The sequence below is a fragment of the Garra rufa genome, chromosome 21 (assembly GCF_049309525.1).
Source record: "Garra rufa chromosome 21, GarRuf1.0, whole genome shotgun sequence".
Classification (NCBI taxonomy): domain Eukaryota; kingdom Metazoa; phylum Chordata; class Actinopteri; order Cypriniformes; family Cyprinidae; genus Garra; species Garra rufa.
Window position 1 is genome coordinate 6,185,771 of NC_133381.1, and position 16,361 is coordinate 6,202,131.

A 16,361-nucleotide genomic window follows, 5' to 3' on the forward strand; every position below is an offset into this window, starting at 1 on the left:
ATACAGATAGACAAAGAAAGTCACAGATGTCAGTGATAAAGTTTGCAATGAGACATATCACATATCACATTGTACAGAAATTAAGTATTAAATTTAGTAATACGCATTGCTAAGAACTTAATCTGCACAACTTGAAGGCGATTTTCGGAATATTTAGATTTTTTTTTTTTTGCACCTTCGTTTTCCAGATATTTAAATAGTTGTATCTCAGCAAAATATTGTCCTGTCCTAACAAACCATACATCAGTTAAAAGCTTATTTATCCAACTTTCAACCCTTCAACCTTTTGAGATTTCTCTGCGCTCATGTATTCATGATATCGAAATCAATTTGCATAGATATAGAACTGAATTATTACCAATACTTAAAATATTAGGTAATGAATAGCCTAATTGTGAGAATGTTGAATTGTGATGCATATTAGAGTCAATAATCAGGTGACAGAGCCATCTGGTGGTAAGATTAACATACTGTACTGGATTCAAACACGTTTGACCTTGAAATATTACTGATCAAACATGTCCTACGATTTCACTTGCCATTGATTTGTAAAACAGAAACATTGCTAGGTACTAAATTTACAAATGTTTAAAAGAAACACCTGACATTATAATGACGTTACATTTGCATGTGACAGATTTTGAAATATGAGTGAACATGAAAAACTTTTTCGTTGTTGTTGTTGTTGAAAACACATTTAATTGGCAATTAATTTAAAAAGGACAATGCTAATAATAACATTTATGTAAATTGCTTTGGGTATTTGGAATAAACATGACAAAATGCATAATTTGACAATAAAATATCAGTCAATAATAATGTTGAGCTCAGCTCAAGATGATAACTCTCCTGATTATTGAGTCTCAAAAAGACTAAATCTGACATGAGTTTGATCACATTTTCAACTCTATTGAACAATCAGTTTGACTTTAATTGTGAGATTGAGTGATTAGGAAAAGAAATCCACCTTGCACATAGAGTGTAAGATGAGCTCCAAAGCCTTTAACATTTTGATGAAATGTGTTTAGAAGATGAGCTTTGACGACCCTCAGTTACTATAGTAACAGAGCAAGCTTGCTAAGAACTATCTTCCTCCAGGTGGCGCTCTGAGACTCAAAAAGACACACTCTTGTTGAACCACATTCAAATGGCTATAAAAACATGTTTGCATATTAGAACTATTAAATTTGTGTCTTAGTTGTTTCTCCAGGGAGTATGTTAAATCTCACACAGAGACACTGAAGAGCCATAAGCAAGCCCAAATCCAGCATAGAGGGGTTCAGTGAATGTGGTGTTGAATGTGTGTAAGTGTGTGAGTGTATTTGTTTCAGAGACACTGTAGAAGGACAGAGTGCCGGCCGACCAGTTCAGATACACTCCTACTTTCTTAGAGTCACTTGAAGGGGCAGATGTGACTGTGCTTGTATTATTGTGTCTGGCAGTGAAACTGTCATTAAAACAGGACAGGCTCCAGGACTTTTCATTGTATCCAAACCAACAGTCATTATTCCATCCTTTCCTGCTGATTCCATTATATGCCACTGAAATATCAGCCTTCCCCTTGTATTCAGCCTCCCAGAAACAGCGTCCAGACAGACTCTCTCTACACAGAACCTGCTGAAACTCATCAAATCTTGCTGGATGATCACGATATGGCTGCTTATTTTTCACATAAATCACCTTTCTGTTATTCTTAGACAGAGCAAGGCGAGTGTTTGCTGTGTTTAAATCCAGTGTGAGATCACAGTTATCTGAACACAAGAAACGAGATTATAAATTTCATAGCACAAAAAACAACAATATATAAGGTGTGTAAATTTCTCCCGTGTGTAAAGGATCTCCCAACTAGCCCCACAGTACAAATACTTAAACCTTAAAATCCAAAGGTTCTTGTGAGATTTTGGTTGGTGTGCGATCAGGGAACAATTTCAGACAGCTAAACACATGTGACCTACATTTCTGGGGTCCTGCTGTAATTCTGAACTTTCCTCCATGATCCACACTATAAAAGCAAAATATATCACACTTACATAATGAAGATTCAATATAAATATAAAATGGTTGAATTGACATATGAGTTTTTGATTTTTTCATTGAGGTTGAGTTTTTGATTGATTTTTGATTTTATAGTGCACACATGTACAAACACAGATGTTGATGATTATTAGTGTTGAACATACTTGAGTTTGTCCAGTCTGTAGTTTGGATCAGAGAGCAGCTTGACTAATGATTGTCCTGGGTGATTGTAGCTCAGATCCAGCTCTCTCAGGTGTGAAGGGTTTGAACTCAGAGCCGAAGCCAGATAACAACAGCCTTCCTCTGTCACCATACAGCCAGATAATCTACAAACACACACAAACACTCAACATCACTTCACCTGAGACTAGAGTGTTCAGATTTCTGTAGCACTTTTTTCTCAGATCACAGATACTGAGAAGTAACAGTTTTCTTACCTCAGTATGTTGAGTTGACAGTGTGAACTCTTAAGTCCATCACACAGAAGCTTCACTCCTGAATCCTGCAAGTCATTGTGACTCAGGTCCAGCTCTCTCAGTGAATTTAATGATTGTAAAGATGAAGACAAACTTTCACAGCACTGATTAGTGAGACTGCAGTCTGCAAGTCTGTAACATAGGATTAAATTCAACTGACTGGCAATCATATTTTACTTTACTTGACTAGATCAGTAAATTATACCCACATAGCTTTTCTGCAGTTCACCACAGCTGGTATCAGTCTCCTTCTACCCTCATCTGATGTGTTGTATTTCTTCAGACCAAACTCATCCAGCACTGCCTCTGATATCTGCAACATGTAGGTTATTGTTGAGCAGTGAGACGGAGAGAGTTTCTTCGTTGAGTCATTCTCTGATTTTACAAATTCTTGAATCTCTCTGTACAGAGTCTGATCCTTCATTTCCAGCAGACAGAGGAACAGGTTAATGCATCCGTGATCTGAGAGACGTTCTTCACCTTTTATTTTGTCTTTAATGTACTGTGTCATTCTCTTGGTCTCTGAGCTGCTCACTGCACGTGTCTGTAGATCCTGTAAGAGTCTCTGATTGAACTCCAGTGAGACACCCAGCAGGAACCGCAAAAAAAAATCTAGGAGTCCATTTTCACTCCGTAAGGATTTATCAACCGCTGCTTTTAGTAGTTCATACAGAGAGTTTTTCCGACTGTAACACTGATATCTTTTCTTCAGAAACCACTTCAGGGATTCCTCATTTTTGTCTGCATGGTAGTAGAACAGATATAAAGCAGCTAGAAACTCCTGAAAGCTCAGATGTATGAAGAAGTAGATTTTCCTTTGATGGATCACAGATTCTTCTTTAAAGATCCCAGAATACACTGAGGTGTCAGTGACGTCTATGCCGCTCTCTCTCAGGTCCCCCTCATAGAAAATCACATTGCCCCTCATCAGCTGATTGAAGGCCAGTTTAGCAAGTTTCACAATCACATCTCTGTTGGACTTCAGGAGTTTCTCTGGATCTCTCTCATCATACTTCTGATTCCTCATGTTAATCTGAGTCAGCAGGAAGTGGATGTACATTTCAGTCAAAGTTTGAGGGATTTCTGGACTGTCATCTTGTTTTAGGAGGGTTTGAAGCACAGTGGCTGAGATCCAACAAAAGACAGGTATGTGACACATGATGTGGAGGCTTCTTGTTCTTCTAATGTGTGAGATGATTCTGCTGGCTTGATACTCATCACTGATTCTCTTCCTGAAATATTCCTCCTTCTGAGGTTCACTGAATCCCTTGATTTCTGTCATACGGTTGATGTATTTTGAGGGGATCTGATTGGCTGCTGCTGGTCTGGAGGTGATCCAGATGAGAGCAGAGGGAAGCAACTCTCCTCTGATGAGGTTTGACATCAACACACCCACTGATGAAGACTCATTCACATTACAAACTTGCTCAATGTCTGAAAACATCATTGTGATTTTGCTTTCATCCAGACCATCAAAGATGAACACAACTTTACACTCCTCATAAATCTTTGAATCCAGATCTTGAAGATCAGGATGAAAGTCCAGCAGAAGTCTGTGAAGACTGTACTGGTGATCTTTAATTAAGTTCAGCTCTCGAAATGTAAGCACAAACATGAAATCTACATCAAGATTGGCTTTTCCCTCAGTCCAGTCCAGAATAAACTTCTGCACAGAGATGGTTTTTCCAATTCCAGCAATGCCTTTTGTAAGTACGATCTTGATTTGGTCTTTCTCTGCACACTGTGACTCAGGTGGAGGTTTAAAGATGTCATTGCAGTAGATTGGAGTGTCTTGTGTTCTGGCTGTTTTCTCCATCTGTAAAACCTCATGTTCTTCATTCACTCCTTCCCTCTCTCCCTCAATAATGTAGAGCTGTAAGTAGATCCTGTTCAGGAGGGTTTGGTTTTCACCTTCAAATAATCTCTTGTACTTATTCTTCATGCTGGCTTTGTATTTGTCTTTGAGTCTTTGCAGGACATCATCTACTGATTGGTGAGAATCATGCTGCAGGTCTGCAGTTTCCTCCAACAGTGTGTTTATCTGTAGGACTCCATCTGTGTTGTGCCACCCCAGGATTGTCCAACAGTATGAGATGAGGCACGTCAGGTAGAACTTCACTAAACTTATGACATCATTTATTTTCTCTCTGCAAAAACAGTGAGTTGAACAGAAGCACTATGAACATATAGAACATTAAAACTGAAAAAATAATTTAAATGTTCCAGCACTCTAAACTCTGAGCTCTAATTTTAAATAATGCCACATTCACACAGAACTGTCAGTTCAAAAATAATAATCATAAAATATGTAAAACCCTGCACAACCTTCCTATGCTCACTGAAGATTAACAATCTTTAGAAATGTTTCATTAGAAGTTCCACTTCAGCAGGTCCAAAAACACATTTATACTCACTCAGGGTCAGAGGTCACTGCTTCATCACTGAACTGAAGTGGACAATCCATGGATGTGTTACTTATTACAGACACACAGCTGGGTTCTGGAGATGCTGCTTTATGTGTGTGTGAACATCCTCCTCCGCCTCTTTCTTCTCATAAACATTAATTTACAGGTAGTGCTGTAAACAGAAAACTGAATTAACTAATGTAGGCAAATAGGAGAAAAAACAAAAATGTAAACTTATTTAAGAGTTCTTATGCCACACAATATCGAAATATGTACTAAAACAAACTATACTTTTCTAAAAGACTCCCACACACAATCATACTCTAAGTCATAAAGCTTTGGATTAATAATCAATGAAAAGCTGTTTAATTTAAACCCCATTTCAATAGTTTTGAAAACATATTTATATATATATATATATATATATATATATATATATATATATATATATATATATATATATGTGTGTGTTTACACATGTAAATTCATACTGATTTACCATTGAATGAGAATAAAGAAACATATTGTTTTAAACCTACCTGAAGATCATCAAACATAAACTTCATTTAGTTCATAAATCTATTCTGTGACTAGATAACAGCATTAAATTGATCTCTCAAACTGATTCACATTATCCACAAACAGCTTTTCTCACCTGAAGTTGTTCACTTTAACACTTCATCCTTTAACAAAATGGAGTCTGTTGCTTCACTTTTGACAAATAGGTAATCTTGGTTAAACATTCACCAGCTAGCAAGGAAAACAATGTTGGGTGTGTGAGTGAAACACCTGCACAGGTGAAGCAGTTTTCTTTATTTCTGAATATGTTCACATCTAATCCAAATACAAACATAAAAGATGCTAAGATGACAACAACATATCTTGAAATACGTGAACAAAATATCTACAGTTTACAGCAAATGAATAGTGAATGGTCCAGTTTGTTAAGCGGATGACAGAGGCCTCCGGTGCATGATGAACGTACTGCACTAGATATCACACTCATTTGACCTTAAAAGAGTAGTTCACTTTCAGAACAAAAATTTACAGATAATGTACTCACCCCCTTGTCATCCAAGATGTTTATGTCTTTCTTTCTTCAGTCGTAAAATTTTTTTGTTTTTTGAGGAAAACATTTCAGGATTTCTCTCCATATAATGGACTTCTATGGTGCCCCCGAGTTTGAACTTCCAAAATGCAGTTTAAATGCAGCTTTAAAGGGCTCTAAATGATCCCAGCCAGGCAGAAAGGTCTCATCTAGCGAAACGATCAGTTATTTTCTTAAAACAATTACAACTTACATACTATCTTGCCGAGCTAGACAAGACGAGCATTTGAGGTTAAAAGTATATATATATATTAGTGGTGGGCCGTTATCGGCGTTAACGTGCTGCGTTAACGTGAAACTCTTATCGCGCGATAAAAAAAATATCGCCGTTAATCTATTCTCAAATTTGGGTTGGGAGCTGGGTCTAAACTACGCAAGCTATGATGACTTTCACCTTGATAGTTTAACGCGGATGTATACCGAAGACTGTAGAATATGGTCGCGCTTTTATGTCTCCTCCGCCAAAACACAGACGGGGTCGCGTCGTCCTCCATTCATAAAAACCGAATCTACTATAGCGCGAAATGCCACGTAAATTCGTCGTTTTTTGGATTCGTAAATCAAATGTTGGTCAGTCACTTAATTCAAATCGCGATATGGACTAGTGTATGTGAAAACTGAAATGCAAAAAGACCGTTTTAATATGAATCCGGTATGTTCCGTTTGCCTAGCTGTATGTATGCATGATGGAGACGAGCTTTTACTACACGCATACTGAAACACACATGATGCTCCCGGTAATTTTTGGCATTTTCATCTCACATGAACAGATAAACTCAATCTCCCAAACTGCTGTGAGTGTCACTTATACCGTTTCATTTGAGAAAACTAGCATCATATCATACTGTATGACACAGAAACTTCACGGCAACCTGTCAAAATAAAAGTACGGTGTAACATGTAATGGGCTGGGTAGGTGTTGACGTTAAAAAAACACAATCTAATAGGTAGAAAAAATAATTTCATTGTTAGTTAGTTAGTAAACACAAGTACATCTAATTGAACATAATTTATTTTCATCAACAAATTATCATAGAACAGCTTTATGAGCTTTATGATCCATTCTCAAAGACTTTAAGTCATTATTTGGGTAGCACACATATTTTGAATGCCTTCAGCAGAATTCAAATTAGCCATTTTAATCTAGATTAATCTAGATTAATTCCAAGATTTAATCTAGATTAATCTAGATTAAAAAAATTAATCTATGCCCACCCCTAATATATATATATATATATATATATATATATATATATATATATATATATATATATAAAATAACCCATCATTTTCTTTCCTCGGCTGTGCTCGTTTGGTGCCCTTTGAAGCTGCATTTTGGAAGTTCAAACTCGGGGGCACCATAGAAGTTCATTATATGGAGAGAAGTCCTAAAATGTTTTACTTAAAAAACATAATTTCCTTACGACTGAAGAAAGAAAGACATGAACATCTTGGATGACAATCTGTAAATTTTTGTTCTGAAAGTGAATTACTCCTTTAAAATACCAAACTTTAATGTCTTAATGTGTTAAAATTGAGCTGTTCAAAGTGTGAGGTCTTTCATGTAACATCATTGAAAATGATCCCTCTCCATAAAGGATTCTGTTTAATTATTTGTGGTCACACTGGTAACAGGTCATCAATTACCATAAGAGAGTAGATGATCTATAGAGTAGATGATAATAACTGATGATATAATAATGGTTTCCTAATGGCAAAAAATTAAGGCTGCATATGAAAGTTGAATAATAACGCTGCCTTTATTAAAAGAAAGTCTATAAATGTAGATACATTGAGAAATGCATATATAACTCAACATTATAAAGGTTTCTGAGGAGACATAACTATATAACTCAACATTATAAAGGTTTCTGAGGAGACACTAATACAGAGAACAGAAAAGCTTACATAACAATACTTCATATAGATTCAAATATATACAAATATATATATAAATGTATGTAAACATTTATCTTTTGAAGAAACTGTAAAAAAAAGTTAAAATATTAAAAAAAATTCAAAATATTTAATATTAAAGTCAATGCTAGATTTGACAATGTTATACATACACTCAAAAAGTCATTGGATGAACTCAATTTAATTGAGGGCAGGATTTCCATCCAATAAATATGTGTGACCCCAACTCATAAAAAACAAATTCATGCAATGAAATGTAATTGAGTTGGGCCAACTCAATTTGATCAAATATAGTTTCAATGAAATTGATACGTTTATGAAGTAATTATTGTATGCTTGTTGAACTCAATCTAAAACATTTAACTGGAAAACAAATAACTAGGCAGAAATTCTTCTACGCTCAAAAAATGATACATTGGATTTACTTAACTTTAGGCATTAACCAACTTATTAGGCATTAGCCATAAGATGGCTTTGTTACATCCATGGCATGCCCAAAGTAGTTGTTTATTTTATTATTAAAACAACTTTAACTTATGTTATCAGGTCCTCAACCCAAGCACATGCTCTATGCATTCACCACAATGGTAACCCCCAAAAACACTACCATACCAGAAACTGTTTTAAATACAAACATAAAAGAACATTAAACATTAACAAGTCTCCCAATTTTATCATTTTATTAAAAAAATGCATAAAATAAAATTTTATTTCAACATTTACTCTCCTTATCCAGCCGTGTGCAAAGCATGATGGGAAGGGGAAATCCACTTCCTAGTTACACAAGTAAAATAATTTATGTACTCTCAACTCTACTTAATTGAAATACGTTCTTTCAAAATGAAAATATTGAGTTGAACCAAAACGAAACTGTTTCAAATCAGTTTAACACAATGCAATTGTTTAAATGGGAAACCTAACACAATGGTGTTAAATGAAAAAGATTTTTTTAAATTAACTGTACAGTGTGGTAGAATCATTTTTTTTTTTTTTAGTGTATTTGACTTTTTTGTATCTGACAGTGCTAATCCTTATTTTATAAGTAAAGTACCATGAAAAGCATTTTGGGAGTAAATATCATATTATTTCCACTGATTTATTAACATAAACATAAAAAGGAACATTTATAACTTTTTTTAAATGTCTGTGGGAATTTGAAAGGAACAAGATCAAAAGAAATCTTCAACTCTATTAAACAATCAGTTAGACTGTGATTGTGAGAATGAGAGATCAGGAAGGGATGTCGACCTTTCACATTTAGCATAAGATGAGCTCCACAGCCTTTAACATTTATAAAGAAGTGTGTTTAGATGAGCTCTGACCTACCCTCAGTTACCATAGTTACAGAACTGTTCCCTGTGAGTGAGACACTAATCTTCCTCCAGGTGGCACTCAAAGATTCATAAAGACAAAACTCCTGATGAGCCACATTCAAATTTCTGTATGTAAAACACAGTAGATTTTGTGGTGTGTCTTATTTAGACCGAAGTCGAAGTATGTGTGGTTCTATATAAAAATTGAAATTAGGATTACAAGAGAAAAACTTTACAGCTGTCTGAGTTAAAAACAGAGATGTGAGACAAAGGCGTCTTTCTTTTTATCATCTGTGTGTCTCAGCTGTTTCTCATAGGATGCTGTTTAATCACACAGAGACACTGAAGAGCCATAATCAACCCCAAATCCAGCATAGAGGGGTTCAGTAAACATAGTGTTGGATGTGTGTAAGTGTGTAAGTTTGTGTGTGTCAGAGATGCTATAGAAGGACAGACGGCCGGCTGACCAGTCCAGATACACTCCTACTCTTTTAGAGGTATTTGAAGGGACTGGAATTTCTGTGCACTGATTATTGTGTCTGAAAGTGAAACAGTTATCATAACAGTTTAGACTCCAGGACTTTCTATTGTATCCAAACCTACAGTCATCACTCATCACTTTCCTACTAAGTCCTTTATATGCAACTGATATATTAACCGCAAACCCGCTCCATTCAGCCTCCCAGTAACAGCGTCCAGACAGACTCTCTTTACACAGAACCTGAAAACACTCATCAAATCTCTCTGGATGATCAGGATACAGTTGCCTCTCCTCCTCTTTCACAAGTGTCACTTTTCTGTTCTCCTCAGATAGTGCAAGACGCAAATTTGTTGTGTTTAAATCCACTGTGAGATTGCATGCATCTAACACAAAATATGACAGATTATAACATTTATACTACAAAACAACAGTCAATGTGTCTTGTGTGTGTGTGTGTGACCTACATTTCTGTAGTCCTTTTGTAATCCTGAATTCTCCTCCATGGGCCACACTATAACAATGAAGCAAACAAAAATAAGAACACAAATCAGAGAAAGTCTTTCACTGTTTACTGAACCGACACAATGTAGCAAGCAATTTCTTAAATATATTTTTTCACAATAAATACCACAGAGTACAATGCTTATTTGGACCTGTACTATGGTAATACTAAGATATGAAGTAACAACAAATGTAGATAAACAAGAGGCTAAGTAAGAGTGACTGAAGGTTACATTTTTAACTTTACAGTATATATAACCCTTACACATAAAACTGTAACTGAAAGTCAACACTCCTTTTGTTTTTCCCCAATTTCCTCCACTATTTATAATAGTTTTCAATTACTTTATACTGGACACATTTACTAGCAACAGTTTTGATAGTTTTCAACATACTTGAGATTTTCTAATGTGTAGTTTGAATCAGAGAGCAGCTTGACTAATGATTGTCCTGGGTGATTGTAGCTGAGATCCAGCTCTCTCAGGTGTGAAGGGTTTGAACTGAGAGCTGAAGCCAGAAAGCAACAGCCTTCCTCTGTCACCATACAGCCAGATAATCTATGAACACACACACACACACACACACACACACACACACACACACACACACACACACACACACACACACACACACACACACACAGAGTCTACATTACATCATCTGACACTGGAGATCAGACCGTCCACAAGTCTTCAGACACACTGGGGTCTGCTGATAAATTACACAAACCTAGAATGATCTTTGTCTTTTTTTTTTTTTACCTCAGTATGTTAAGTTGGCAGTGTGAACTCTTCAGTCCATCAGAGAGCAACTTAATTCCTGAATCTTGCAGGTCATTGTTACTCAGATCCAGCTCTCTCAGTGAGGAGTTTGATGATTGTAAAGATGAAGACAAACTTTCACAGCACTGATCAGTTAATTTACAGTAAGCAAGTCTAAAACACACAATGAAATATTGTTCAATAAATAAAATGGTGGGTTATAGTATTTTCTTTGTTCTTCACATGGCATTGATTGCAACAACAACAACAATAAAAAAAATTTGGAATCCAGGGACAATGAGTGAACACTGTTACTATATTTCTAACAGACCCCTGGTCACCTCTCAAAGTACACCCATCGCCTGTAACATAATCACCAAAGGAAGCCCTTAATCATGCTGTACGGTTCCAGCTAAAGAACTTTATAGCTGAATCAAAACATACCATGTCAATATCATCAATATTAGAATATTATTTTATTAAATAGTTCTGAAAGTCTTAATTTCTTTCATTTCAAAGTTGTGTTACTACCAAAATGTGAGAGCTCCAAAGAAATCCAAATCTTTCTAAATTCCAGAACTCAGGCCATCAAGGGAGGTGCTTGTCTGAATCACTCTTAACCTACCATTTGTATTTTCTTACTGCATTTACATAGTTTTTTTGTGTGTGTGTTTTAGAAACTGCCAAGCAGAAATGTGATCTTTGAATGACAAGTCTTCAGATTTTGTGTGATCCAGTTGAAAGGGGTGTAAAATTTGTTTACAGGTCATGTTTTTTTGGTGCATGGAAACGCACAGCATTTTAGTGACAGTCTTTGTGTATGCCTTTGTGCAGGCATTAAGCTAATACGTGATTCAGCTTGACTTTTATGGAAATAATTTCTGGACTTTGAGGCCTGTTAGGCAAGTCTGGAGCACTGTTCTCAGTTAGAATAAATCCCACTGTTAGAGACTATGAGCATCATATGATTCCTATTAATTTCACAACCAAGTGATCCTTAGTCTGTTTTTCTTACCTCAGTATGTTGAGTTGACAGTGTGAACTCTTCAGTCCATCAGACAGAAACTTCACACCTGAATCGCTGAGGTTATTGTTACTGAGCTCCAGCTCTCTCAGTGAGGAGTTTGATGATTGTAGAGATGAAGCCAAACTTTTACACGACCGACCAGTGAGTTTACAACATGAAAATCTTTATTAAAAAAAGAATAAAGCAAAGTATAAAATCCTTGTTTATCTTCACAAATCATGGTAATACTACTTTCTACTATATTTCTTATTACACAAAAGTGGCTGCCTCATATTTTGAAAAGCACAGATAGGCCTGATATGTCAATATATTGTTTCTGGATTACATTATATTTTGAAAAACATCTCAGACCTCAGTACGTTGAGTTGACAGTGTGAACACGTCAGTCCGTCAGAGAGCAACTTTAAACCCAAATCCTGCAGGTCATTGTAACTCAGGTCCAGCTCTCTCAGCGAGTTTGATGATTGTATACATGAAAACAAACTTTTATAGAACTGCCCAGTGAGATGGCAGTCAGCAAGTCTGTAACACAGGATAAAATGTGGTTCAAAAAGGGGAGATCAGCAACACTGTTTAGAAAGATATACACAGTGGAAAAGTCTGTGGGGTCACACAGGTGTCCCTGCATAACGCTAAAGAGTATCTGGAGATTATTTTAAGATCCCTTCACAGTCCGACACAAGGCTCATATTCTCTTTCTGAGTCTAAGAGGTTAGACATTGTTTGGAGTGAATAGAGGGGAACTAAACACTTCTGACATTGCAACAGTTTCAGCTTCTGATTTCTTTTACATTTCCTTCAAAGGGGACATCAGATGCCTATTTTCCACATTCTTTCGGGTCTTAATGAAAAGTCTATAACATACTATAGTTTAAATTTCTCAATGGTAGTGTAAAACAATATCCTTTTTACCTTGACAAAATCAGCTCTTCTCACAGCAACCCGTTTTGTTGCATGTGCCTTTAAATGATAATAAGCTCTGCTCACCTGGCCCTCTCTTCTGTGGGGTGACGAGCCATCCAGTTTACTTTAGCTGTGAACTTGCCAACTAGCACATTATTAGGAAAGGCGATTTGCAAAGATTCATATAAAACCCTTATACTCACTTCTCCTGTAGGTGAAGCTGGATCACAAATGATTTGTGCATAGACACATTTAGGTAGATCGGGAATGCAGGGTGCATTCCCTTCAAAAACGTTAATGTTAATCCTCTGCGGCTTCAGTGGGCGGCTTAGATGTCAGAAGTAAATGACGGCTGCTATGATCATTATTAAATCCAACAATAAAACATATCAATAGCTTAGGAGCCTTTTTTTTTTTACGTCCTTGCTCCGTTGTCAAAACAATGGCGCTCGGACTGTTCACAGCTCACTCAGGGCAGGTCTAAGATAGGATGGTAGTGTCCTATCTTAGACCTGCCAAAGAAGCTGAGAATGGCTTGATTTGAAATAGATGATATTATTTATAGAGATAAAAAAAATAAAAAAGATTTTTATCATAGGGTGGTTGTGTACACACACACTGCCAACAAACATTTATGTTAAAACAACATGTAAAAGTGAGTTTTGCATCTGATGACACCGTTACATTATTGCCATGATGGAAGCATTACAATGTTACTGTCTTTCAACAAAACAAACATTCAGTTTGTGACCTACAGTAATACTTACAAAGCTTTTCTGCAGTTCATCACAGCTGGTATCAGTCTTCTTCTGCCCTCATCTGATGTGTTGTATTTCTTCAGATCAAACTCATCCAGCACCTCCTCTGATATTTGAAGCATGTAGGCTATTGTTGAACAGTGAGATGGAGAAAGTTTCTTTACTGAGTGATTCTCTGATATCACAAACTCCTGAATCTCGCTGTAAAAATTCTGATCCTTTACTTCCAACAGACAGAGGAACAAATTGATGCATCTGTCAGCTGAGAGACGTTCATCTCGCTTAATATTGTCTTTAATGTTCTGTGCAATTCTCTTGATGGTCTCTGAGCTCTTCACTGTGTGAGTCAGTAGATCCTGTAAGAGTCTCTGATTGGACTCCAGTGAGAAGCCAAGCAGGAACCGCAGATAAAGATCCAGGTGTCCATTTTCACTCTGTAAGGATTTATCTACTGCTGCTTTTAGTAGCTCATACAGATGCTTCTGGTATTCTTCTTTCAAAAACAATTTCAGTGTTTTCTTATATTTGTCTACGTGGGAGTAAAACACAAAAAAAGCAGCTAGAAACTCCTGAAAGCTCAGATGAATGAAGCAGTAGACTTTCCTCTGATGAATCAAAGATTCCTCCCTAAAGATCTCAGTGCAAATCCCAGAATACACTGAGGCGTCACTGATGTCTATACCGCTCTCAATCAGGTCCTCCTCATAGAACATCACATTGCCCTTCATCAGCTGATTGAAGGCCAGTTTAGCAAGTTTCATAATCACATCTCTGTTGGACTTCAGGAATTTCTCTGGATCTTTTTCATAATACTTCTGATTCCTCATGTTGATCTGAGTCAGCAGGAAGTGGATGTACATTTCAGTCAGAGTTTGAGGGATTTCTGCACTGTCATCTTGTTTCAGGAGGTTTTGAAGCACAGTGGCTGAGATCCAACAAAAGACAGGTATGTGACACATGATATTGAGGCTTCTTGATCTTCTAATGTGTGAGATGATTCTGTTGGCTTGATGCTCATCACTGATTCTCTTCCTGAAATATTCCTCTTTCTGTGGATCATTGAATCCCTGAATTTCTGTCACACGCTTGATGTATTTTGAGGGGATCTGATTGGCTGCTGCTGGTCTGGAGGTGATCCAGATGAGAGCAGAGGGAAGCAGCTCTCCTCTGATGAGGTTTGACATCAACAAACCCACTGATGAAGACTCATTCACATCACAAACTTTCTGTCTGTCTGAAAACATCAGTGTAATTCTGCTTTCATCCAGACCATCAAAGATGAACACAACTTTACTCTTCTCATAAATCTTTAAGTCCAGATCTTGAAGTTCAGGATGAAAGTCCAGCAGAAGTCTGTGAAGACTGTACTGGCGATCTTTAATCAAGTTCAGCTCTCGAAATGGAAGCACAAACATGAAATCTACATCCTGATTGGCTTTTCCCTCAGTCCAGTCCAGAATGAACTTCTGCACAGAGACGGTTTTTCCAATTCCAGCAATGCCTTTAGTAAGAACAGTCTTTAATTTGTCTTTATCCTCAGAACTTGGTTCATGTAATGGTTCAAAGATGTCATTGCAGTTGATTGGAGTGTCTTGTGTTCTGGCTGTTTTCTCCATCTGTAAAACCTCATGTTCTTCATTCACTCCTTCACTCTCTCCCTCTATGATGTAGAGCTGTGTGTAGATCCTGTTCAGGAGGGTTTGATCCTCTCCTAGTTTGGATCCCTCAGATAATCTCTCATACTTGTTCTTCATGCTGGTTTTGTGTTTATCTTTTAATGTCTGACTGACGAGGGTCTGACAGTCAGTGTCAGTCAGTGAGTCAGTGCAGGTCAGATGAGGCATCACTGATCTGATCACATCATCTCTCTTTAATCTACAGAAACAGTGAGATCAACAGAAAAACTTTGAAGATGCTTTAAAATACAAAAATAATTTAAATATTCAAGCATTGACAGAGCTGACAGCCTCGTTAACAGCTCTTAGACATGTAGCTTTCTTGCGCTTCAGGTGACCTAAGGTTGAGTCCCAACTCATAGTCTTTCCCAATTACACCTCCTTCTCTTTCCCACTTTGCTTCCTGTCAATACGCTGTACTGTCTTGTCCAATAAATGTAAAAATGGCAAAAAAAAAAACACCACAATCAGATCTGTAATTAGAATCGGACCACATTCTAGAATTTCTACAGTCTCAAATGATTCAGCTCTTTATGCACAACTCCATCTGCATGAACTTCTGGCACTGACTGAGACATGATAGTCTAATGTTGTAATTATTCTTATTGTAATTCGTAGGGCAATCACTCAATTGCCAGTACTAAGAAAAATACACCACAATGAAAAATGTGGTGTATTTTTGTTATTACTGGCAATTGAGTGATTGCCCACAAAAAAACTAAACACAGCTGCAGCTTTATGTGTGTGAACATCCTCCTCTTCTCTTTTGTCATAGAGACTCATTTTACAGGCAGTACTTTTGAAATAGACAATAAAAACTTTTCAGTTATACTTATGCCATATAATATTAAAATAAATGTTTTTTTGCAAACACAGTATCACCAGAGGACAAAACATTACATGATTCCTCTGACCACACAATATGTCTTCATGGATGCTGGAGCCAACTTCAAATGGACTTTGACTCAATAAATCTATCACAGAAACTTCTTTATACATTACTTGCACAATTTGCATCA

At 36.7% G+C, this 16,361-nt stretch overlaps 2 protein-coding genes across 2 annotated transcripts; both read right to left on the reverse strand.

Moving 5' to 3' along the window:
* Nucleotides 1-750: 750 nt before the first annotated feature.
* LOC141296392 (NACHT, LRR and PYD domains-containing protein 3-like) lies at nt 751-5,066 on the reverse strand. Its single transcript, XM_073827641.1, has 6 exons — nt 4,907-5,066; nt 2,702-4,639; nt 2,454-2,624; nt 2,181-2,342; nt 1,956-2,002; nt 751-1,751 (listed from the first exon to the last, which is right to left on the reverse strand). The coding sequence occupies exons 1-6, from the start codon at nt 4,954-4,956 to the stop codon at nt 1,219-1,221; spliced, it is 2,901 nt and encodes a 966-aa protein (XP_073683742.1). The 5' UTR covers nt 4,957-5,066; the 3' UTR covers nt 751-1,218.
* A 4,494-nt stretch (nt 5,067-9,560) lies between these two features.
* LOC141296391 (NLR family CARD domain-containing protein 3-like) lies at nt 9,561-15,534 on the reverse strand. The gene is made up of 7 exons (XM_073827640.1): nt 13,676-15,534; nt 12,357-12,527; nt 11,994-12,167; nt 10,979-11,152; nt 10,613-10,774; nt 10,181-10,227; nt 9,561-10,099 (listed from the first exon to the last, which is right to left on the reverse strand). Exons 1-7 carry the CDS (start codon nt 15,508-15,510, stop codon nt 9,561-9,563), a joined length of 3,102 nt encoding a protein of 1,033 aa, XP_073683741.1. The 5' UTR covers nt 15,511-15,534.
* Between the last annotated feature and the right edge of the window lie 827 nt (nt 15,535-16,361).